This window comes from Pelodiscus sinensis, chromosome 5, assembly GCF_049634645.1.
Source record: "Pelodiscus sinensis isolate JC-2024 chromosome 5, ASM4963464v1, whole genome shotgun sequence".
Classification (NCBI taxonomy): Eukaryota; Metazoa; Chordata; order Testudines; family Trionychidae; genus Pelodiscus; species Pelodiscus sinensis.
Window position 1 is genome coordinate 127062738 of NC_134715.1, and position 25817 is coordinate 127088554.

At 45.5% G+C, this 25817-nt stretch overlaps 1 protein-coding gene across 7 annotated transcripts in view; it reads right to left on the reverse strand.

The window, feature by feature from the left end:
* The window catches only part of CTNNA2 (catenin alpha 2), a 781915-nt gene extending 758303 nt beyond the window's left edge, over positions 1 to 23612 (reverse strand). For 3 of the 7 annotated variants that reach the window (XM_075930972.1, XM_075930969.1, XM_075930973.1), the window contains exons 1-2: positions 23437 to 23577; positions 20939 to 21098 (exon numbers count right to left, since the gene is read on the reverse strand). In XM_075930972.1, coding sequence (XP_075787087.1) covers positions 20939 to 20954 — 16 coding nt within the window. In that variant the 5' untranslated portion in view covers positions 20955 to 21098; positions 23437 to 23577. Of the gene's footprint in view, positions 1 to 20938; positions 21099 to 23436 lie in introns of all 7 variants that reach the window. The other 4 variants (XM_075930976.1, XM_075930975.1, XM_075930971.1 and 1 more) reach the window with 4 other exon arrangements.
* Positions 23613 to 25817: the final 2205 nt, after the last annotated feature.

The following is a 25817-nucleotide window of genomic DNA, read 5'->3' on the forward strand; positions in this document are numbered from 1 at the left end:
AAAGCATAAGCCTGAAAGAAAGCCTGATGCCTGAACCAAAATCAGCAAGAGTTATGGGTAACAAACAGGCAGATTTTTTCCTGCAACTCAGGGTACATCTACACGACAATTTCAGAATACTGGAGGTATCCCAAAATAGCTACCCTACATCTACACAAGCCATTATTTTTCAAAATTACAGGTGCGCTATTTTGCCATCCCGGTAAACTTCATTGTATGAGGGTTAAGGGATGGCTTGAAATAGCATGTTATTTTGAAATTTGGCTCTGTATAGACATGCCACATTTCAAAATAAGCTATTTTGAAACAGATTCAAAATAAGATACACAATTTGCATAGCGCAAATTGCATATCTTATTTTGAGTTTAGGGTGCTGGGTAAACACACCCTCAATGTCATGACATGAACTCAGCATCAATATAGCTAACACTGCAAACACAAGGAACATGTAAATACATTCCAGTAGGACTAACGATACGGCCAAGAATGACCTTGGGCAGGTTTCTGCGGATTATGTAGCGCTAGGAAGAAGGATCCAAGAACTCGGAGCACAAGTGGTGGTCTCGTCCATCCTCCCTGTTGAAGGGAAAGGACTGGGCAGGGATCGTCGAATTGAGGACATATATGAGTGGTTGCACAGGTCGTGTCGCAGAGAGGGCTTTGGTTTCTTCGACAATGGGACTCTGTTCCAGGCACAAGGATTGTTAGGAAGAGATGGGATCCACCTAACGAAGAGAGGAAGTAGCATCTTCGCGGGCAGGCTTGCAAACCTAGTGAGGAGGGCTTTAAGCTAGGTTCGTCGGGGGACGGTGACTAAAACCCTGAGGGGAGTGGGAAAGTCGGATACCGGGAAGAAATGCAGAGAGGAAGGAGCAAGAAAGGAGGACCCCTGATTCGAATGGAGAAGATAAGGCGATCAACTGGTTATCTGAAGTGTTTGTACACTAATGCGAGAAGCCTGGGGCTGAGAAACAAACAGGAAGAACTGGAGGCCCTGGCCCAGTCCAAGAAATATGATTTAATTGGGATAACAGAGACTTGGTGGGATGACTAGCATGACTGGAGCACTGTCATGGAAGGGTATAGACTGTTCAGGAAGAACAGGCAGGGGAGAAAAGGAGGAGGAGCTGCACTATATGTAAGAGAGCACTATGACTGCTCTGAACTCCAGTATAAAGAGGGAGAAAAACCTGTTGAGAGTCTATGGGTTAAGTTTAAAGGCGCAAACAACAGCAGTGATGTTGTGGTTGGTGTCTGCTACAGGCCACCGAATCAGGTGGATGAAGTAGATGAGGCTTTCTTCAGACAACTGAGAGAAGCTTCTGGATGCCAGGCCCTGGTTCTTGTGGGCGACTTTAATCACCCTGACATCTGTTGGGATACCAATACGGCAGTACACAGGCAATCCAGGAAGTTTTTGGAGAATATTGGGGATAACTTCTTGGCACAAGTGCCAAGTGAAGGATACGACCAGGGGCCGTGCACAGCTTGACCTTCTGCTCACAAACAGGGAGGAACTAATAGGGGAAGTAGAGGTGGGTGACAACCTGGGAAGCAGTGATCATGAGATGGTAGATTTCAGGATCCTGACCAAAGGAAGAAAAGAGAGTAGTAAAATACACATCTTGGACTTCAAAAAAGCAGATTTTGATTCCCTGAGAGACCTGATGGGCAGAATCCCCTGGGATGCTAACATAAGGGGGAAAGGAGTCCAGGACAGCTGGCAGTATTTTAAAGAAGCCTTATCGAAGGCACAGAAAGAAACCATCCGGATGCGTAGCAAGAGAGGCAAACATGGTAGGAGACCAGATTGGCTTACAGGGGAAATCCTTGGTGAACTTAAGCACAAAAAAGAAGCTTACAAAAAGTGGAAACTTGGACAAATGACCAGGGAGGGGTTTAAATATATAGCTCGAGAATGCCGGGGGGTTATCAGGAAGGTGAAAGCGCAAATGGAATTGCGACTGGCTAAGGTTGTGAAGGATAACAAGAAAGGTTTCTACAGGCATGTTAACAAGAAGGTGATCAGAGAGGGTGTGCGGCCCCTACTGGATGAAGGAGGTAACCTAGTGACAGATGATGTGGGGAAAGCTGAAGTCCTCAATGCTTTCTTTGCCTCTGTATTCACGGACAAGGTCGGCTCCCGGACTAATGCACTAAGTGACACAAGATGGGATGAAGATGGACAGCTCTTGGTGGGTAAAGAACAGGTTAGGAACTATTTAGAAAAGCTAAACGTACACAAATCCATGGGTCTGGACTTAATGAATCCGAGGATACTGAGGGAGCTGGCAAATATAATTGAGGAGCCTTTGGCCATTATCTTTGAAAAGTCATGGAGATTGGGAGAAATCCCGGATGATTGGAAAAAGGCAAATGTAGCACCCATCTTCAAAAAAGGGAAGAAGGATGCTCCAGGGAACTATAGGCCGGTCAGTCTTACCTCGGTTCCTAGAAAAATCATGGAAGGGATCCTTAAGGAATCCATTTTGAGGCACTTGGAAGAGAGGAAAGTGATTAGGAATAGTCAGCATGGATTCACCAAGGGAAAGTCATGCCTGACCAATCTGATTAGCTTCTATGATGAGGTAACTGGCTCTGTGGACGTGGGAAAGTCAGAGGATGTGATATACCTTGACGTGATATACCCTCCCCCCCCCCAACTGGAGCAGCAGTAGTTATGTATGCTTAGGACTGAAATAATCACATTATACATTTCTCAAAGGGGTGGAGACAAGGTCTGGCCAAGCTAAGAACCGTTTTTTTAAAATATCAGCTTAACAGAGTGAAAAGAAATTATTTTACATGGGTTTTTTTTGTAGGATAGAATCTTCCTGAGATTATAAAATGACAATTTACCACATTGCTGATGAACTACACCAACTTTCACTTCTAGGCCACCTCTTTGAATGCAACCCAGCTCAAAAGGGATTGAAAGTCATTCCCATCCTAGCTAATAGATGTCTCCTATTGCTGCTCTCTTAATTAATCTGACACCTTTTGACAATACTGTAACACACACAACATTTTAAAATTTAAGTGAATGTCTATGCAAATTACAGGTAAGTATGAAAAATAATTCATTAGATAGTTTACATAAAAAGTGGCCTCCTTTGTTTTCTTCTCCTAGGGATACTGGTGACGGAGTCCTCATGCCACTGACTGACACAGAGAAAAGCTCTCTCACACTCTCTATTACTATTTGCCTCTTGCAGAGAAGGAAACAAAGAGCTTTTTCCTAATTACATTTTGTTTGAGAAAGTGAAAAGTCAGCAGCTCGACTTATTTCTCTCTCTTTCTTCTGACCAAGCCCCCTAAGGGAATTCAGTCAAGATGATGTTGTTGGACCATGTAGCCCCTTCAAATTTATGTCATTGATGACTGACAGCTACCTAGCAAAGAACAAGCTTTGTGCATTAGGTTATCAGGAGGCTACCTGAACATACTTGCATCAGTGCATTTCATTCTCATGAGCTTTAAGGCCATAAAACCATTAGGCAGAACCTTAGCTGACTGAATCCCATGATGGATCCAAAATATTTTCTTTGGAAGAAAAAGCGACTTCCACATTTGTCATGCCAGTTCAGTTTATAGACTAGCACTCAGAGAAATGTAAATAACTGTTGCATAACTGCCATTCTTCAGGATGTGTTGTACATGCTTATTCCACTCTTGGTATCATTGTGCCCAGTGCACAGCCTTTGGAAACATTTTTCTGAGCAGCTCGAGCTGCCATGTGCCATTGCATGCAGTTATTAAAGGAAGAGCCAGTTCTAGCTCTCCCTCAGTTCTTTCTTGCCCCAACTTTGATGAAGAAGGTAGGAGGGTGGGTCATGGAATTGATATGAGCAACACATCTGGAACAATAACAGTTCTGCACTTTTGCCTGTCTGCCTGGCTCTAAACAGGGAACTGGAAGCATTTCAGAGAATTACTACTATGGAGGTCCTGGACTTAAAACTCTTACTAAGTAGTGCACATTTGACCTCCAGGACCTCTCTTCTACCCTTCCCTAGGTCACAGGTACCTACATGTACCATGGCCACTGGCTCGTCCCCAGCACTGTATATAAGTCTATCTAGGTATCTCAAGAGATCTGCAATGTTCGCATCAAGCAGGCAAGTCACCATGCATTTATCCCAGTTATCATAAACCCTGCTATGTTTCTAATGACCTAATCCCCTGTAACCATGATCTATCTTTTCCTAATAACTGGAGTTTCCTCCCGCAGAGAGATATCCTCAATGTAAGAGGATACTACAATATTATCTATGAGGAGGGTCCCAAATATGGGACTGTTTCCCTCCGGTCTAGTTGAACATTCTACTTACCTAATCCTCAACGGCATAGAGGCTGTCAGACTAGAAATGGGACCATGTTACTGTGTCCCAGAAAATCTTATCTATGTAACTTTCTGTCTCCCTTAGCTCCTTCAGTTCAGCCACTTGGGTCTCTAAAGCCTGTATGCAGTCTCTAAGGACTTATCTCTGGAGTCTTGTGCCATAGCATAGTAGGAGGAAACCACATGGACACACAAGCAGGCTGCCAGTCTACAAACATCCACAACTGTAATTTGGCCAAAAGGCCACCAAGACAGATTGTGACCTTGTTGACCGAGCTATGATTCTGTCAGGCAGAGCAATTTTAGCAAAGTCATGGCATATGCAGATGCAGGATGGATCCAGGAAGAGATTATCTAGATGGAGAATAACTGACCTCCTACACTGCCTGCCACTGCTACAAACAGCTGGGAAGATTTACACAAGTGACAGGTTCTCTCAAGATAAAATGCCAAGGCTCTTCTGGATTCCCAGGTATGCAAACACTCTTCCTTTCTGATTGTATGTTGTTTTGGGTAGAAAACAGGCAAATAAATTGGCTGATTTCTTTTTTCCCCACATCATTGGGCCAAATTTTGGATGAGCACAGGTAAATCGTGTCCTTAAAGCTTGCTTATGGACACTCCAACATTAATTCCTGCATCAGCCATGCTCTGCTGGCCAAGATAAAGGTCACCAAAAATGCCAATTTGATTGATAATATGCAGTACGAAGGACATAGTCTGCTTTCCTGATCTGTAATAAAAGTATTTCCACACCAGTTTAACAGCTTTCATTTGACATTGATAGGTGTAAAATTAAGTTGTCTGTGGCTCATAGGCCATGGTTTGTAGAGAATCTAGATGTACTTACCTATCTCAGAGTCAAAGCATCTACCACTAGCATGCAAATTGATTGTTGGCTGGCAAATGGAACATTTAAACATAAATTGGCTGAATCTGTCTACCAGTCTAGGGAAATGAACTTCATGTTGGTGTATTAAATCAGGTACATGCAAAAGGCCAAGTGACCCAGAAACCTCTAACAGTTTCATTCTCTTTTTAGTCTTCAAATCTAGCAATCAATCAATAGGCCCAGAGAAGAGAGAGAAGGGATTTGATAGTAGCCTTTAACTACCTGAAAGAGGGTTCCAAAGAGGATGGCGAGAGGCCATTCCCAGTAGTGACAGATGACAGAACAAGGAGCAATGGTCTCAAGTTGCTATAGGGGAGGTCTAGGTTGGACATTAGAAAAACTAGTTTACTAGGAAGGCAGTGAAGCACTGGAATGGGTTACATAGGGAGGTGGTAGAATCTCCGTCCCTAGAGGTTTTTAAGTCACAGCTTGACAAAGCACTGAGTGGGATGATTAAGTTGGGTTTGGTCCTGCTTTGGGCACGGGGTTGGACTTGATGATCTCCTGAGGCCTCTTCCAATACTATGATTCTTTGAGAACACGGAGGGTGGAAAAAAAGCTCTGGTCCTATTCTCTTACTGGGGAGAGGACAGTTTTTTCTGTGTCAATTAACAATCCTAGAGCACTTAATAACTAGATCAGGGCAACACTACTCTGTATTTGTCATATGGAATGGGTTAGTTAGATAGGGGTAAGCTTGAATTCCCAATCTTCAGGGGAATGCAGCTACGATTGCCGCAGCTTTCATAGAACCGTGAGAATTGCTGACAAGCCAAAAGACAGTACAGTAATTATTCTGATGTGTCAGAATTGGAGGTACTTTCTATGGGTTTGACTGACTGCCACATGAGCATCTTTTAAACTGAGGCAGCATATCAGTCGATATGATCCAGGAAAGAGATAACAGAGTCCAGGGTGACTGAGAAATTTTACACCCCAGAACCAAAGAAGCTGATGGTGCCACTACTGGCAGCAGGTAACAGTGCCACCTGCAGATCCAGAGTTGACTGTAGCAACTTAAGCATCAAGTTGGAAAAGGAGTGCTTAGCTTTCTTGTACACTCTACTTGATTTTTTCTTGAGCTTCTTAAAACACTTACAGTGCGGGATTCGTGTCTCTCTGGAAGCTTTGTATGTCTTCTTCAGCATGGACAAGAGAAAAGAAGAGGTTACTTACCTCATAACTGTTGTTCTTCGAGATGTGTTGCTCATGACCATTCCAAACAGGTGTTTGCGCGCCACATGCACGGATCCCGGAGCTTTTTCCCTCAGCAGTATTCATAGCGCCAGTTAGGGAGCCCTCTGGAGTGGTGCCGGCATAACGGCGCATATATACCCCTGCTGCCTCCCCCCCCCCAGTTCCTTCTTGCCAAAGTTCTCCAACGAAGGGGAAGAGGGTGGGATTTGGAATGGACATAAGCAACACATCTCAAAGAACTACAGTTACGAGGTAAGTAACCTCCTCTTCTTCGAGTGCTTGCTCATGTCGATTCCAATCAGGTGATTCCCAAGCTGTTTACTCTCCGACCCCACCGCCAGTGCAATGACACCTATCTCTCTATAGATTGCATCACTGCCCTACCCACAGATGTGTCAGCTCTAGCCTGCTGCGTGATAGACTAGTGGTCTGAGAAGGTATGTACGGAGGACCACATGGCTTCCCTATAGGCACTTGAGCCAAGAATGCAATGGACGTAGCCTGCTCTCATGTGGAATGCGCTCTCTGGTGGGGAGGAGGGGGAGAAGAGATACTCATGCCCCGCCTGGGGAACAAAATATCTTCTCTCCACACCCTTCTGGGTGGGAGGGATGGAGTCCGGTGTCAACCAAAGTGAACCAAAGTGTCTTCGCCAGTTTATCTACCGTTTTGATCAATGGCAATGCCACCCTCCGAGAGGTATTTGCTGAGAGAATGTCCACCATCGGATCTGCCTCTTCGTGTACCTCCTCCACCTTTACTGACAAGTTTGCCACCATCCTCCTCAGTAGGTCTTGTTGAGCCCTTGCATCCATCGATGGTAACGATGGGGCTCCATCACCTAGGGCCTCATCAGGCAAGGACAACGAGGAGTCCCTCCGGATGGGATGGTCCACTACCTGCTCGTCTAGCGGTGGGCCTGGCTGCAATGTTGGAGCTACCTGCATGGACTCAGAGTGTGGGGGGGGGGGGGGGGGGGTCTGGTTGCCACTTCACTCTGAGTCACCTGTGGTTTAGAGGTAACCATGGATGTTGACTTATCCATCTCAGACACAGGAGCTCTATGTAAGGGAGTCGCTGATGGGGACTGCCTCGTCTTGATAACCCCGAGACAGATGCTTTGAAGGGTGGCCCTTGGGCGTGGTGGTAGGCCCACGGGGTCCAAAAGGGCCACTCTGTTGAGAAGGCCAAGTGTACTGCGTGGCCGGATCGACACTGACCACCCTGTGGTGTGAACGGGACTGGTGCCTCGATCTTGACCTGTACGAGGACCTCCCCTAGGTCCTCAGGGACTCCGCATCCAAGTCAGATGAATATTCTGAGGCAGACTATGGAGGGGCACCCGACTCCTGTTCCCTCAGATGCTGGGCTATAGCCCACAGTTTCCCCCGAACATCGTGACCGGTGCAGGGGGTAAAAAGGGCTGTGTCGGTGGTGCGTGCACTTGTGGTGCAATCTGCGCTGCCAGACCTTGCGAGGGCAGGATACTTGGAATCCCCACTGCTGATCACACTGGTGGGACAGGTGCCAGGGATGACGTGAGCATTGGCCGGTCCAGAAATGGCACTGGTGCTGCCATCGTCGGTGCCGAAATCAGTGCCAGTATCGGTGCCAGCACTGAAGCTGAGGCCGGTGCCGGCGTCGGTCCCAGGTGTGGTAACATAGTTGATACGAGCGCCGGTAGAGCTGTCAGTGCCGGGGCCTGCACAGGGGTCGGTGCAACAGCCCATGGAGAGGGGCCAGTGCCAGAGTCGGTACCTAGGCCGGTGCCAGTGCCGGGGCCAGGGCCAGGGCCAAAGTCAATGCTGGGGTCGTTACCCGGGTCGGGGCCGGGGGCAGAGACAGTGCTAGGGCCAGTGCCAGAGTCGGTGCTGGGGCCGGTGCCAGAGCCAGCGCTGGGGCTGGAGCCATAGTTGGTGCTGGGGCTGTGCCAGAGCCAGTGCAGTGATGGGTGGCACGGGCCTCGTTGGCTCCAGCACTCCCGGTGCTGCAGCAACAACTGTCAATGGGTGTCCATGAGCCCAGGTCATCTGAGGGCCCAGTACCCATAAAGACGGTAAGGATGTCGTCGGTGCCGCTGACTGTGCCGGCCAATGCACCGTCGACATACTTGGTACTGGTACAGAAAAGCCCCTCCTATGTCAGGTTGCGTGCCGCATGAAACATCTCCGGGGTTGACGGTCTCAGGTCCCGCAGGGCTCCCTCAGCCTCAGCCATTATGGGAGCGTGCCCCTGCCCAGGCTCTGCACGAGTCTAGCTCGGAGCCTTCGTGGCCAAGTGCCCCTCCTTCAGGCGCACCTTGCGGCCTGTCCTGTGGGGGGAACGTACCCATTCCTCCTTGGATCTCCTCTGAGAAGGAGATTGTGAACAATGCTAGGAAGGCTTAGCTTTAGTCTTAACCAGCGCTGTCGAGGCCTCCCACACCAAGAAGGGGGCACTGCATACCGACTGGGCCTCTTCCAGTGCCAGCGGTTGGAGAGTGGACTCCATGAGAAGTCTCTTGAGCCTAGAGTCCCTCTCCCTTCTTGACAGCTGCAGAAGTTTTAAGCCGCACTTACAGGCTTGCGTGCAACGTGCCTCACCCAAGCACTTTAGGCAGGAGTAGGGCGAATCTCAGCAGGGGATAGGTTTCAAACAGGACACACAAGGATTGAATCCATGTGGCCCTGGCATTCCCTCCCCAGCTGGGGAGAGGCAAAGAAGAGGAACAAAGCCCTCTTAACACTAAATATTTACACTCTAAATACTATATCTAAGAACTATTTACGGACTAACTAGGTGCTAACTACTCTACTGAAGAAACAATGAAAGCTAAGGGAAGACTAAAGGTCTAACACTCCAGCTGCCGCACAGGCTAGCGGTAAGAAGGAACTGAGGGGGTGGCAGGGCCAGCAGGGGTATATACCGGCCCCTCTCCAGGGGCTGGCCCTATGGATACTGCTGAGGGAAAAAGCTCCGAGATCCGTGCAAACGGCGCGCACACACCTAATTGGAATGGATATGAGCAAGCACTCGAAGAAGAACAGAGCTAGGATTCCGCTAAAGCTAGAGATGTATTTCTCACTGAAGCCGCAGCATTTAGCATGGAGTCACAGAGACAGCTTTGATGGTGGCCTGAGGGCTATCAGCAGGAATTTCAGCTTAACCTCCCTATCCTCCTTCGTCCTATGCTCGAACTCTCTGCAAATCTAGCACCATCCTTGGTATGTGCTTCCCCCAAGCATTTCTGGCCGTTATTGTGCAGGCCACTCACTAATACAGACCTGCAACAAGAAGTATATGCCTTGAAACCTGGTAAGTAGGGCATACCTCTGTATCATGCATAGAAAAAAAACCCCAAACAGGGAAAACAAGTCAGAAAAACATACAGACATAAAACACTACTAAAACTAATACTAAAGATTAGACTGGACTATTTATGTATACATTATGTTCACAAAGGCTGAGATAAAGAACTGTTTTGGTATAGATGGTCCCATCTGTATTCCACACATGTATATGAATGTACTCCAAGCATGTGGGACCCAAAATTCTATCAGGCAGTCCACGTGTCTGCCCTGAGCAGTTGGTCCCCTCTGCCATGTATCCACAGGACTAAAGGATGCTTCAGCTTATAAACAGCCTCTTGGAAGAAACACTTCCATGTGCCAGACCCCTAAAGAGTTCACTGTCATCAGGGAAAGCCACACAGCCTTACTGCACACTAGTTTCATACTGTGAGCTCTGTCCAGAGAGTCCAACTAAGACATTTTCCTAGGTCAGCAACTTTTATAGTTTTCAGAAACTAATATACCTTAGCTAATATTTGCAGAAACAATGGGCAGTGTTCAAACAAGGCAGTTTTCAAAATGGTAGGATTTATTAGTTAATTGAAAAACAGCTTCAGACGTCCTTAGGGAAAGCATGGAGAAATAAAAGTTAAAATGTAGTCTCATCTGACCAAAGCAGAGCATTCTGCCAGCCAATGGATTCTATATCAGGTTCTGGATGTCTAGGACCGTTTGGTTGGTCCCAAGTGAGAACAGCACAACCTCTTCCAGAAACCAGCCCCTTAACACTTGCTTGTCCTCTCTCAGTCCTTTGTTCTCATGCTGGTCCCTCCTCAGCTTCCCTGCCAAGAGACGAGGAAAAACCTTACTCCTTTTAGTTCTTGATTGTTATGTGCCAATGTCATAGTCACTGAGGATTTATATACTCTTTACAGATTTTCCACTGACATGGATTGGCCTGGGCCAGTCCTTTAATGATTCAGTAAATACCTCCCAGACAGCTATGCAACATACACCCCACATGTCTCTTGTGAGGCCCCGAGAGCAAACATAACCATTTTGCATTACTACTCAATGGGGGCTAAGTAGAAAAGAACCAAGACACACCTAAGCTTCATAAAAATATTATTAAAAAAATCCACTTTGTCACACCCTTGTGCTCTGAACTGAGGGCTTATGAGGTAGTGTGTACTAACACCTGTTCAGCTTCTCCTCTTACTACAGAAAGGCTCAGAAACTGAGAGGAAGGAGGATAAGTAGTGGAATACAAAGAGACCGTGCATATCGAAGTACCTCCAATTAAAAGTAAATAACCACCATTTCTTTTTCCGGTGCAGGTCTCTCTTTGTGTTCCAAATGTGGATGAGATATAAGCAGCATGGACATAGGAGGAGGTGTGAGGAAGCAGATGGCATAAAGATCTGTAATACTGCTGTCTGGCTGACTCTGTAGAAGAGAACTAGACCAAGGCATAATGCTTTGTGAAGTTATGGATGGAACTCCAGTTTGCCACCCTGCAGATATCCAGTACAGTCATTTCTTGAAGAGATGCTATTGAAAAATGTGTTTGCTGTAGTAGAATGAGCTTTCACCCTGCCTGGGAGAGGAAGGTACACCAAACTGATAAAGACTGGCACAAGCTGGAGATCCACCTAGCGAGTCTCTGACCACATAACATTTGTCCATGTGATCACTGTACTATAGCAACAAAGAGTCAAAGTGAGTGTTTATCTACCTGGATTTGTTCTTTGCAGAAAGAATATCACCTGTCCACTGTTGAGGAATGAAGTCGCCTCTCCACCATTCAAGGTTTTAGAAAGGACAACAGTAAGCCAATAGATTGTTTTCTATGGAAATAAAAAATTACTTATGGATAAAGTTGGGTTGTAGAAGGATAACCTTTTGAAACGTGGTGCACAATGGGCTGCTCATGAATCCCACTTTATTGAGCCTCCTTCCTCATCACTATCAAGTCAACAAGGTGACATACATGAAGGCAAAGTGAAACAATGAGCATGTAGCCAGCATTTCAAATGGTGATACAGTAAGTACAAGATTGAGGTCCTTTTCTGGTGTTGACTTCACTAATGGTGGGAAGGTACCAGTGAAACCCTTCCAGAATCTGATTGTCATCAGATGAGTAAAAATAGAATAGCACTCTGAAGCTATGTCAATACTGTAGCCTTTTTGCGTAAAAACATAGGCAAATGAGGCTAAGCATGGAATATCACCATGCCTCATTTGCGTAATTAATGAGTGCCCGTTTTTGCGCAAGAGGCTTTTGTGCAAAAAGGAGCCATCTACACAGGGGGGTTTGTGAAAAAAGGAGCTCTTTCACAAGAGCCATTCTTTCACATTTTTTTCAGGAAGAACATCTCTTGCACAAGAGGGGATTTTTGCACAAAAATGGGTGCTCATTAATTATGCAAATGAGGTGCAGCGATATTCCACACAGCCTCATTTGCATATGTTTTTGCGCAAAAAGGCTATAGTATAGACCAGTGTTTCTTAAACGGTGTGCCACAGAGAACAGAGTTCAAAATTATGGTTGCCCTTAAAGGGGCAGGAGATTTTTTTTTTTTTTTTTTTTTTTGCACTGAACAACTCTTAACTTCCCCTAACCCTTCTTTTTTGCTCAATAACTTTCCCCCAACCTTTTTTTTTTTTTTTTTTGCACGCTCATAACTTTTCCCCGGCCTTTTTTTCCCCCTCCTCAACAAAAAATCCTTGGTGTTCCGCATAAAAGAAAATTATTGTTTGGTGTTCATGGGTCTTAAAAAGTTTTAAAAACACTGATATAGACATAGCCTAAGGGAGAGTGAAATACTGTAACATGAACCCACAATGAGCTAATGGAAAGTCTTGACATCTTTATAGTGATAAGTTAGTCTAAAATAGCAAGAATATCTGCTATATCTGTGGACAACTCATGCTGTTGAGAAATGCTTACAATTAGGTAAATAGTATTTTCTGGTGGAGTCTTTTCTGCTATGACTGAGAATAGCTCAAACAGCCTCAGAAGCTGCATAAGCATTCTAGCGCTGATGACCATTTAAACACCAGGCCATGAAGTGAAGGTCCAGGCTGAGATGTCTGATCTTGTGTCTCTTCTGAGTTAACAGAGCTGGGAATGATCAGATGCTGATGAGAGGATGGGTTAACATTTATAAATCTGCAAACCAGAACTCTCTGGTGCAGTTGAGTGCAATGAGAATGATTCAAGCTTTGTCTTGACAAATTTTTCACAGAACCTATGTTAGCAGTGGGATGGGAGAGAAGATGTACTTTAGGTGGACAGTCCAAGATGACAGAAGGACATCCTCCTGGGAGTCACAATCTAGTGCTCTGGAGTAATATAAAGTGAACTGGAAGTTTGCAAATGGCATTCCCCACTGAGTACAAGAATTATTCAGAACTGAAGACTGCATCTCCCACTAGTGGTCAAGTTTCTGCTGAGATTGTCTCAGAGTTTTGTGCACTTCAAAGGTACTTCATCAAGAACGTGAGGCAGATCCGGATACAACAGACGGGAAAAAATTTCACTCCTCCTCATTTGTTTATATAGAAAGTAGTCATTAACTTGTCAAATATTATCTAGATATGTTAGAATTAGGGATGTTTAATCTAGATTAACTAATCAAATAGTTGATGGGATTTCCATCATCTATTCCATTAGTCTATAAGGGCACCTCTGCCTTTTAACTGTAGCAAGGGCCCTGCTGGGCTCTTTCTACAGTTCAAAAGTGGACCCTCAGAGATCACAGGGCCAGCAGGGGACTGGCCCCATGCTCCCTGTGACACCTGAGCCTTTGAAATGTACAAGAGCCCCAGTAGGGTTCTTGTACATTTCAAAGGTAGCAGCTCCACAAGGAGATCAGAGCCAGTAAGGGAGGAGCTCTTGTAGATTTCAAAAGAAAGCTGCACAGGGAGCACGGGGTGACTCCCCTGCTAGCCCCAAGTTCCCTGCTGGGCTTCTGTTTTTGAAATGTACAAGAGCCCCAGAGGAGCTCTTGTAGATTTCAAAAGAAAGCTGCACAGGGAGCGCAGGGTGACTCCCCTGCTAGCCCCAAGTTCCCTGCTGGGCTTCTGTTTTTGAAATGTACAAGAGCCCCACCCAAGCTCTCGTACATTTCAAAAGCAGAACTGGCATGAGCGGAGACTGCTTCAGTTGGGGAGAAGTGACTAGTCACATCACTAGTCGATTATCTGATAAGTTTATGCTTATTGGATAGTCGACTAGTTGCTTACATCCCTAGTTAGGGAAATATAAGTGGGAGGAAATTGCAAGTTAGTATTAGGAAACTGATGTGCAACCTGACCATGCAAGGAGTCCTTATGTCTTGCATAGTGTGACTGCCCATAGGGCTCCCAAATCTATAGAAGATGAGTACATGCTTATAATTGCTACAGTTGTAGAGGGAAGAAAAGGGAGTCAGCACACACCTACTCTGAGTTCATCCACCACACAAGAGAAGCTGTAACCTTGGTAGGAATTGTTACCCAGTATTTACGTTCTCTCTGTCATGTGGTCTGATTAAACACATCAAAGCCAGGGCTGTAGAAGGTGAAGCCTGTCAAAGCCATGTAGGGAAGAAGACAGACTTTGTGGCTTGAAATATATGGGTAACTTACTTTACCAGGCTATTCTTGGCCAGGAATCTGTCAAAACAGACATAGGCCTTTGCTGAGGTCAAGTTAGGGTCACTCTTAGAAAATTTATGATTTTTCTAGGAGTCAGAGTAGACTTTTCCTTGTTTATGCAGACTCCCAAGGATGTGAGAAGGCCAAGCAAAAATAAAATAGCCAATGGAAATTCCCAGCAAAATCTGTCTGGTAGGAGTCAATTGTTTAAGTACAGAAAAACAGCATAGCTCAGTGTTTCTCAAATTGTGCTCTGTGGAGCCCCAGGGCTCCGCGAGACATCTCCAGGGGCTCCGCGAGGTTGACAAACTAGAAACATCAATAGGTGCAACACATAGAATCAGTGGACCACTGGGATTCCACATAAGTACAACACATATAATCAGTGGACCACTGGGACGCCGCATACATTTTTACGCATGTAAAGGGCTCCAGACCCCAAAAAGTTTGAGAACCGCTGGCGTAGCTGGTACATCTCATGTGAGCTGCCACTGAGATGATCTTCATGAAGACCCTGAGAGTTGCTGCCAGACAAAACAGAACTACTCTGAACTTTTATTGGCCTCGTGCTGTCAGAAATCAGATGAATCCACTGTGGGATAAGTGAATGTCGACATGAAAATAAGCATATTTCATGATGAGAGCCATGAAACACATACACTTCTTCAGGAAGGAGATGATCAATGCAAACATAACCACATGAGATTTTGATCTGAAAATAAAGCTATTCAGCTGACAGGACCAGAATGAGTCTCCATGCCTCCTTTTTTGTTGGGGACTATGAAATTTTGGGAGTAGAACCCTTTCCCTTGATGTCAAGGTGACACTTGCCCAACATACCTTCATTGGATTGTTTTCACCTCCTGATAAATAATCTCCTCATGAGAGTAGTCCCTATAGAAGGGCACATGAAATAAGTTTGGGGGACAGGTAGAAGGTAACTCAATGGTATAGCCAGAGTGGATGATATCTAGTACCCACTTGTCTATTTTATTACTCTCTGATTGTGGGCAAAGTATAACAGTTAGCCATGAAAGGTTCAGACAGTAGGGAGGGAATGGTGTAAGTAATGGTATGTAGTTTTTGAGCATCCTACCAATGTTAACCCCTGGATGGTGGAAGGGGTTCAGTCGCTGAGGTCAAGGAGGATGAATACTTTAGTCTTTGTTCCTTCTGGCATTTGCCTGGCAGCTTGTACACTATTGTTGGTAGAAGGGCTACGAGGGCAGGGAGAGCTGTCTTATACATCTGTATGTGGTATTTCTTCTTTGCGGTCAGAGTATATAAGCCCAGGGAACAGAGAGTTGTCCTGGAGTCTTTTTAAATGAGACTTTCATATGTCTAACCAAGTAAAACAATTAGTCTTCAAAATTGTATTACTGGCTTATATACAATAACCAAAACCAACCCATCTTGGTTTTCAGATTGTAGATTAAGCCTGCAAAGTTGGCAGTTTTAAAAATATATCTATCTCAGTTTCAGTAAACAGAGAAAACTGGTTCTAGAAATCAAAGACAGCAAACATGGAGCCTCACATGAATATGTTATAATCATTTTTAGAGTAGTTTGTATTTGAATACTTAAAAATTAAAAATCCTTAAAAAACAAAGTGCAATCAAATCATTTACAGGGTATACACAGAGGCTTAAAATTACAAATACTTTTTCAAAGAAAAATGCTGCCAGAATGCAAGGTTAGATGTCATTAATACAGATGACATTGGTGACACCCAAGTGGTGTTCGGAATACACTTGTGCTGCTCTAGATTTGGACCACAAGCTTGTGCAGAGAAACACAGAAACATGAGGGCCTGAACTTTGACCTTATCATATAAAAGCCTCTTCCATTCACTTAAAGTATTCTATTATTTCATTATTCAAAATAGTTGGAAGTTCTTTAAATCAATCTCTCTCTCTCACACACACACACACACACATACACACACACACACACACACACACACACACCTTTAAAGGAGAAAAAGGAGAAGATACTAAACTAAAATGCTGCTTTCATGCCAGAATTTTGAATAACTTTACAGGTTGGACCTCTCTGGTTCGGCACTCCATCTCGTTTGGGACTGGTCAGGCCCTGAATTTGTCAGGCCCTAACCCTAACCCAAGCCCACTGTCTCTCTCAGCTGTCAGCCCCAACCATCCGTTTCGCTGGGCTTCCGGGGCTGCCATGGCCGTGGCAGCCCCAGCTATGCTATCTCTTGCCACTGGGGCTCCCAGTCAGGACTCCCGGCTCCAGGAACATGTGTGGACCTGCCAGACCACAGATGTTGCCAGACCAGAGAGTCCTGGTTTTGGGAGGTCCGTATGACAACCTGTAACTCTGCGATTCTGGATTACAGTCATGTAACAATAGAATTTAGTTGACCACTTCTACCAATACTATTATTATGTAAACAAATACAGTGATTTGTGTTCCACTTCTTAATTGTTTATTCTGTTAACAAAGGTAAGCTGAATGATATCGTCTATTTTAAATTAATATATTTTTGTTCTAGAATCTAGAAAAACTACAGGCCACAATCTGATCTCATTGATACCATTGCAAATCTGGTTTAATTCCACTGACATTTTTTCAATTAGCATACGTTAGATCAGAATGTGTCCATATATTAGCAATTTCTCAATCAAAATTATACGATCAGTCAAAACCATCATTGTTACTTCCAAGGCATCTAACTCTGAGCTGGAAGGAGGCACTTCCTTCCACTTAGGAGTCACAGCCACAGGCTAGCCCTTTCTTGCCAAAAAACAAGGACCACAACCTAACACGGATACCCGCCCCCCACCCCCCACCCCAGCCTTTTACCCAATGGTCACCACAGATGTGAGAGACCAAAATGCAAATCCCTACTTTGCCTGATTCAGAGCTTTCACTCAATTATCCCATGTTCCAAGGGAGTGAGCTATACAGTGACACTCGCTCTCTGGCCCAATAATTATTCAAGCAAAATTGCTTCATCAGGAAACATTGAGAGAGACCTGTCTCACAATATCCTTATATAGCTCATCAGTTACAGCACTCACCCAAGAGGCAGAAGACCTGAGTTCAATTCTCTGCTTCAAATTAGGAAGAGTGGGAATTTGAACATGGGTCTCATATTCTGACAAGTGCTACATCTACTGGACTACCAGATATAAAAGGGGCAGCACCACCTCTTTTTTGAGCAGGTTTGGAATGATCAGAGCTTGACTAGTGGATCAGGCTCTGCAGGCAAGAGAGGCAGGGAAACACAGAGTTTGAGACTTCTGTTTGGGTTTAGAAATGAGTTAGGCGCAGAACTGCTCAACAGTGTCAGGGCTTAAGAGGTTGGGCACATAGAAGAAATGTAGGTTCCTACAAGATTTGGCAACTGCTGAGCAATAGTTTTATGAATGCCAACACCATCTAAAGTGGCCATTAGGAATCTAAATTCCCTTTGTAAATCTAGCTCTATGTGTTAACATTGGCCCCAGTCTTATAATTCTCTGTGTGCAAATGTACCATTGTATCCATATGGAGCCTGGCTCATTCATTTGGGCTTCATGTTGGCAAAGCCGTGAGCCCATAAACAAAGAACTGCAGCATTGGGGGCACTGTCAATAATGAAGAGTTTAAAAAGCAAAAACTTGATATTTTAAAGCAGAAAAAGAGGTTATTCAAATAACACAGAAGGGTTAAAAATATGTAATCATAGGAAATATTGCCTGTGTTGCACATTTATATAATTTGTAAGATTACAAGATACATGGCCTCAAAAGTCATAGACTATCATTAAAATAAAGAGATCTTATCCTAATTGAAGCTGCAAATACCAAAAGCAAGTCAAGCATCAAACAAAAATGTCATCAGATAACTATGTCTCCTCAAACTATTCAAGCAAGTTAGAACTGCAAATAATTTTGCACTTCTTCTGAATAGATTTTATTGTTTTCATACTTCTTAATATGATTCCTTTGGAAAGGGCACAATTACTACCAGTTTAACAATATTTTTTTCTGGATTGAACTCACTGATCCACTGTTAATATACAGCTCTTGGAGCTGCTTCAACTGTGACTCGCCACTTTCTACTAATTTCATATCTAGTTATAACAAACATTCTCCAAGAAAAATTCCTGACTGTGTACCAGAAAAACCTTATCAGATGCTACTTAATACCCAAAAGAAAACATTTAAAAGAGAGGCATATTTATATATACACCATATGCATGTAACTCTAACTGGAAAGTTACATATTAAAGACATTTTCCCTCTGGTCTTTTCAGTTGAGACATTAAGCTCTCTAGTCAACGTTGTTTTCTCTGACTGATAAGCATACAAGGTAAAAGCTATCATATGATGGATTCAGCTTCACTCAGATTCTGAATGAGAAAATGTTGTCAACTGGTCCATTTTAATAGGTTTAATAACCTCCTTCTGCACTAAGGGGACATTAATGTAAATTGATACATATTTCCATGCACACAGATTCTGTGCAATATAGAAAAGATGTCTTACCAGCAAACAGTAAGATTTTTTTTTAGTATTTTAGAAATTAAATTTATTAACATTATGGACAAATTAATCATTTCAGGTAAATGTTTCAAAAGTGCTTGAGACCTAGAAGTCTAAATTCCATTTTCAAAAAGTGATTGAGGCATTGCACAGTTTGTTTCATTAAAAGAGACACAGTCCTAAGTCACTTGAAAATTATACCCTCAATTTAAAAAGTGTCCTCCCATTACCATCATCAGATTCTTTTCTAGCATATAAACACAATTTAAAAAAATCTTCTCTTTGTCTTTCTATTGAGGAAGGAGAGGTAAAGGTTATATCTAACAATCATTCCAAATCCTTTTACAATAGCAACTGCCTCCCAAAAGAGCCTACAATATGATAGTTATAAAACACTTTGAATACGTACAGCACTACCAAACTGCTGATTATTATTCTTTCCTACCTCTCAAACAAAAATTGTGATGCAATTTTACTTAATATTTTATGGAACTTAACCTTACTCAAAGTGATCAGTTCTTATTAAATCTTGAAAACTTGGTCCAGTCTCTGTAACAATGCTGATATTGGAGAGGGGAGTAGCATAAGGTGGTGGTTAGATTTTTCCTTCTTTCAATGATCCAACCAGTGGACAAAATTCAGTGATGCATCTTTGTCTCATGTCAACTGAGGCACATTGCACATACACTAAAAACACACCAGCACAGGTGAAAATATGACTGACACTACTGGTGGCCAAACATTTCTAAATGGAAGAATGAATAGATTGCTTTTGAAATCTTGCAAAAAGCATCCTGAGCATTTAATGTTGATAATATAATATACAAGGCAGTGCTTCTACAAGGTTGCTTTGATATTTCTCAACAAATTTGGGGGGAAATTTCCATCTTAAGGAAATCTGAAATTTTCAAGTTTTCATTCACATTTGGAGCAAAAAATGAAATTTTGTTTCTGAAGACAAATTGAGAGTTATTTGAAGAAACATATGTGGGACATCAGAAGAGACCTGTGTTTTATTATTGACTCTCTGACTGTTTCACATTATGAACTTGAGTAAATCACTCAACTGGTTTGTGCTATAGTTTCCTGTTCTTCAAGATGGATTCAATATTTGCTCATATTTGTGAAGCACTCTGAGCCCCCATAACAAGAGTTTCAGTACAAGCAAAAAAAAAATGTTTAGATTTTTAAAAGAATCCTTGAGGGCACAGCAACAAAAAATGGCTAACAAAAATAGTTTTGGTTACAAAATGTATTAGAAAACAATAAAAAATCCCACTGGAATGATCATTGCTAGCTATCCCTCATCATTCTATTTTTTCAAAACCTGTGCTATGGCTTAATTAATATTTCATGTCTGAATAAGTAACACACACATTTTCTACAACGTGGCAACAAACATCGCTACATTCTCTAGTAAGGACACAAAATATTTCAAATACTGTGAAAAACAAATAAAATACTCCACTATTTTTAAAAAATAAAGAATGATAATACAGTTGTTGTCACCGTGGGTACTCTGGAACAATTAAATTAGACGTCAATTCCATCTCGTTAATGAGCCAAGCCTACCTTTCTCTTCTTAGTAGAATCATGTCTTAATCACATTTTCTACAATGTCATGGAGAACAGCTCTGTCCCATCACACTAGCAGTTAAATCATGTTCAACAATGTTCAAGAGTACCCTTCGCTAACAATTCTCAACAGCAAGAAGCAATTTTTTGTGGTTTAAATAAGGCACTAGAATCCCATAGCCAGGGTTTTGGTGCTGTGCTTTAGAAAGCGAGCATTACAAAGGAAGTGGTGATTTGGGTAACCTTCAATTTCAATAAAGCCCTAATACAGGGAAATACTCTAGTGAAGGTCTAGCAAAGGTTTGTGATTGAGCAACTACCAAATAAATTAAGGTATACACATAAATAAGTACTGGGGGGGAGGGGAGTTTATTTTGGCTAAATGACTATGAAGATAGAGAATGGTAACTGCTGACATTTATTGTATATCTTTATTTAAACTTTATAATTAAAGAACACAGACCTTAAATGACTTTAGTCATCAAGCTGAGCATTTAACTAGTCTATATAAACATGTGTTTATCACTGTTACCCTTATTCTTTCTCATCCAGTCATTTGTTTTTTCACATCGTCTTGTATCTTCTTTTATAGCAGATTGCAAGCTCTTTGGGACAAGAACTGTGTCTTCCGGTATGTCTATAGAGAGCCAGTACAATAGAGCCCCAAGCTTGATTACGGTTCCATGCTGCTACTATAATACAAATAATTTTATGTCAGGTTAATATTGGCATTCTTTGTTAACATTACTTACTCTATTTATTGTATCTATTCTTTGTTTGGGTTCTGAATCCTAGCATACATAAAGCTCCTCTGTTTTGTTCCTCTTTTGGAGGGTTGTTTGTAAACAAAGGATATAGACAAGGAATAAATAGTTTACCCTTCTGTGGCCAACTCTTGAGATAAATTACCTTAAAAGCAAAAATCCACTCTGCTCTCAAAACTAATGAACTGAGTGGCCATAGTTGCATCAGGAGAAAATTTTTCAAACCCCACAGATACAGATAGTGTGCGGTACCTGCAGAAGACTGGCATGATAAATACTATTTGGCACAAAAGAGAAATAACTCCAATAATTAAACGAGAAGTTCTGTGGCACCTTTATAGACTAACAGATTTATTAGAGCATAAGCTTTCGTGGGCAAAGACCCACTTCATCAGATTCTGATGAACACAGCTCCTCTGATATCTGTCTCCAATAACTAAGTGCCCCTATAGCATTTCAGCGGCACCCACACATTTTCAATATTAACATGATATAAGGAGCCTCCAAAACGTACATAAATTAGTTGTAATTCAAGTGATATTGACAAAGTAGTAGAGCTTCATGCTTGTGTCCTCACCAACACCCATTAATGTGGAATTACAATCTCTTGAGGGGGAAGGTACATTATTATTCTAACAGTCCCAAAATACAGTTACGTGATTCACTGCAACATTTCTTCTTCCCAAGTCAACACTCATTCAGTTCTAGAAGGAATTCTGTTCATTTCTATGATTTTTTTTAATCCTCACAACACAGTGGGGGAGGAGACAACACTATAATATTAACTATGACATTTGAAATGATAAATCAAATATGCTTTGCTATTTATAAAACCAAAAAAATCTGTCATTCTTATCAGGAATATCATTAGATTCCTGTTCCTTACTTATTCACCCTCCATTCCAAAATACACAACTACATTTGCAGTGATCTTGACAAGTTACCATAATCTTAATATTTCCAAGGAATGTATTCGAAAATATGGTACAGTTTGAAGGTTTTTACATGCCTTTGATTGAAACTATAACTAGCAATGCAAAACTGTATCTTTTTATTGCCAAAATAAGAGGGACATTGGAACACATTAATTCCGACAAAGTATAAATAAACTTCTTATGGCACAATAAATGGACGTTTGTAAAAGAAGAAAAAATGAAATTGCCTAGAATACAGTATCTGCCACATAAATGATACATATTCTTTTATTGAAGCTGAAGAGGAAAAAAAAAAGCAGCATTCACATAAATCATTTTTAAATGCCTGACCACTACCTTAAAAAGAAACAAGAATTTTAAACCCACAATGTGCCATGAGATAATATAACCCACCCACCCACCCATCGAGAAGCAGGTGCATGCTACATATTCCCTTGCAAGTTTCTTTTCAACGCCCTCTTTGTTTTGCATAATATTAAAAAAAAAACATGTTTACTCTGCACACCACAAAACACAGCCCCTCAAACAAGCAAACAAAGCAACAAAAAAATCACACCTCCACCTACTAAGTACAACCCTGTTAATTCACCCCAATGTTTAGCGGAATCTGCTCCTAATCCAAAACCCAGCTATGTCCCATGGCATAACACACTGAGTCAGTCACTTTCCATCCCTAATTATCCAAATCCCATTCGTCTGAATGTTGGTGATCCTTGTGGATAAAAACAAGGTTGCACGGTCCATAGTCAAAACTTTCGTTCTTTGCCCCCGGAGCAAATGCTTTGACAGGACGAAGGACCTTTCGGGCTGGATTCCAAATCAAATATTAAGCGGGTGGTTTGAAACGGATTAGAAAGGGGAAGAGGCCTAAAGGGAAAGGGGGTAAAAAAAAAAAAGCTGCTTTCCCCCCCCCACTCCCTCCCTTTCCTAGTGGCTTCTTAGTGAGACAATCCGAGCCAGCAGCAGAGAAAGGCTGTACATTAGAGACACGGGGTGAAGGGCTGCACAGCCCTCTGATGCCTGAAGGAAGGGGACTGAAGAAAAAATAAAGAGAGGGGGGGAAGGGGCAGAATATGGAGCTGGGCTCGCCTGCCAGCGAGGGGAAGGTACAGAAGAAAGAAGCCGGGCTACCTCTGACCCTCTCCCTTCATTCCTAAATCCAGCCCGCCGCTCCCCACAATAGCCACGGCACGAAATGACCGTTCATTCCAGCCTCGGGCGAGAGGGGGGCTTGGCGCTGCCTGCCCGGGGGGGGGGCAAGCGTGGGGAAGGAGCCGGGGGGAGGATGAGGGGAAGGAGCCAGGATGGAGGATGCTTTGCCCCGGCCTCACCTCAGCGCGGTGGGTGGGGGCGGGCGAGCCCCGCGCCTCCTGCTCCTCCCCGGCGGCGACGGTCACTCCCGGGCCAGGGGTGCGGCGCGGTGCGGCTCCCCTCACCCTGCGCCGGGGCCCCGCCTCCTGCTCGCGCCCGGGCCCCGCCTCCGGCTGCCCGAGCCGGGCTCTGAGGCAACCGCCGCCGCTGCCGGACGCCGAGCAACCGCCGCTAGGGGAGGAGGGAGCCGCGCGCCTGCGCCGCCCGCCCGGGCTGGGCGAGGGGAGGCCGCCGGTTGCAGCGCCCCGGGAGGGGGAGAGTCGGGCCGGGCCCGGCCACCTGCGAGCGAGCGGCGCGGGGCGCCTCAGTGCGCAGGTGCTGTGAGTGTGGGACCCGCGTGCCCAAGGGCGGGGGGCGCCGCTGGGGGCAGGGCCGGGCCAGCAGCTGGGGACCGGGCACAGGACGGGGAAGCAGGTAGGGAAGGGGGACCAGAAGCGCATGGATGGAGGGAGGGAGGGAGGGAGGGAGGGAGGGGGGGGGTAGCATGAGGCGGGGCCAGCAGCTGGAAGGGGGGGGCAAGCAGCTGGAATGGGGGGGCAGCATGAAGTGGGGCCAGCAGCTGGAATGGGGGGGGGCAAGCAGCTGGAATGGGGGGGCAGCATGAGGTGGGGCCAGCAGCTGGAATGGGGGGGCCAGCATGAGGCGGGGCCAGCAGCTGGAATGGGGGGGCAGCATGAAGTGGGGCCAGCAGCTGGAATGGGGGGGGCCAGCAGCTGGAATGGGGGGGCAGCATGAGGCAGGGCCAGCAGCTGGAATGGGGGGGCAGCATGAGGCAGGGCCAGCAGCTGGAATGGGGGGGCCAGCATGAGGCGGGGCCAGCAGCTGGAATGGGGGGGCCAGCATGAGGCGGGGCCAGCAGCTGGAATGGGGGGGCCAGCATGAGGCGGGGCCAGCAGCTGGAATGAGAGGGGGGGCAGCATGAGGCGGGGCCAGCAGCTGGAATGAGAGGGGGGGAAGCATGAGGCGGGGCCAGCAGCTGGAATGAGAGGGGGGGAAGCATGAGGCGGGGCCAGCAGCTGGAATGAGAGGGGGGCAGCATGAGGCGGGGCCAGCAGCTGGAATGAGAGGGGGGGCAGCATGAGGCGGGGCCAGCAGCTGGAATGAGAGGGGGGAAGCATGAGGCGGGGCCAGCAGCTGGAATGAGAGGGGGGGCAGCATGAGGCGGGGCCAGCAGCTGGAATGAGAGAGGGGGCAGCATGAGGCGGGGCCAGCAGCTGGAATGAGAGGGGGGGCAGCATGAGGCGGGGCCAGCAGCTGGAATGAGAGGGGGGAAGCATGAGGCGGGGCCAGCAGCTGGAATGAGAGAGGGGGCAGCATGAGGTGGGGCCAGCAGCTGGAATGAGAGGGGGGGCAGCATGAGGTGGGGCCAGCAGCTGGAATGAGAGGGGGGGCAGCATGAGGCGGGGCCAGCAGCTGGAATGAGAGAGGGGGCAGCATGAGGCGGGGCCAGCAGCTGGAATGAGAGAGGGGGCAGCATGAGGCGGGGCCAGCAGCTGGAATGGGAGGGGAGCAGCATGAGGCGGGGCCAGCAGCTGGAATGAGAGAGGGGGCAGCATGAGGCGGGGCCAGCAGCTGGAATGAGAGAGGGGAGCAGCATGAGGCGGGGCCAGCAGCTGGAATGGGAGGGGAGCAGCATGAGGCGGGGCCAGCAGCTGGAATGAGAGGGGGCAGCATGAGGCGGGGCCAGCAGCTGGAATGAGAGGGGGGGCAGCATGAGGCGGGGCCAGCAGCTGGAATGAGAGGGGGGGCAGCATGAGGCGGGGCCAGCAGCTGGAATGGGAGGGGAGCAGCATGAGGCGGGGCCAGCAGCTGGAATGAGAGGGGGGCAGTATGAGGCGGGGCCAGCAGCTGGAATGAGAGGGGGGCAGCATGAGGCGGGGCCAGCAGCTGGATGAAGCTGGATGAAGCTGGTGTGCAGCAAGAGACGGGGCACAGCACGAGGCAGGGTCAGCCGCTGGCGGGGAGGGGCACAGCATGAGACAAGGCCTGCAGCTGTTCGTGGGGGGCACACAGCAGGATACAGAGCCAGCAACTAGACACTGGAGAGAGGGAAAGGGCACAGTTCATGGAAGCAGATGGGCACAAACAGCAGCTTGCCTATGGGGGGAGCACATTGTGGGACAGGGGGAAGGGCAGGGCAGCAGAGGAGTACAGCGTGAGCCCCCTGCAGGGCTGGGCTAGCAATGGTACAAATGGGAGAAAGGCAGAGCTGGGCTAGCAGGTGGGCATGTGTGCGAGAGGGCAAGGCAGGGCCAGCAGCTAAGCACAGTAGAGCACAATATCAGGTAGAGTCAGTAGACAGGCATGAAGGGAACACAGTGTGGCATGGGAAAGAACCAGT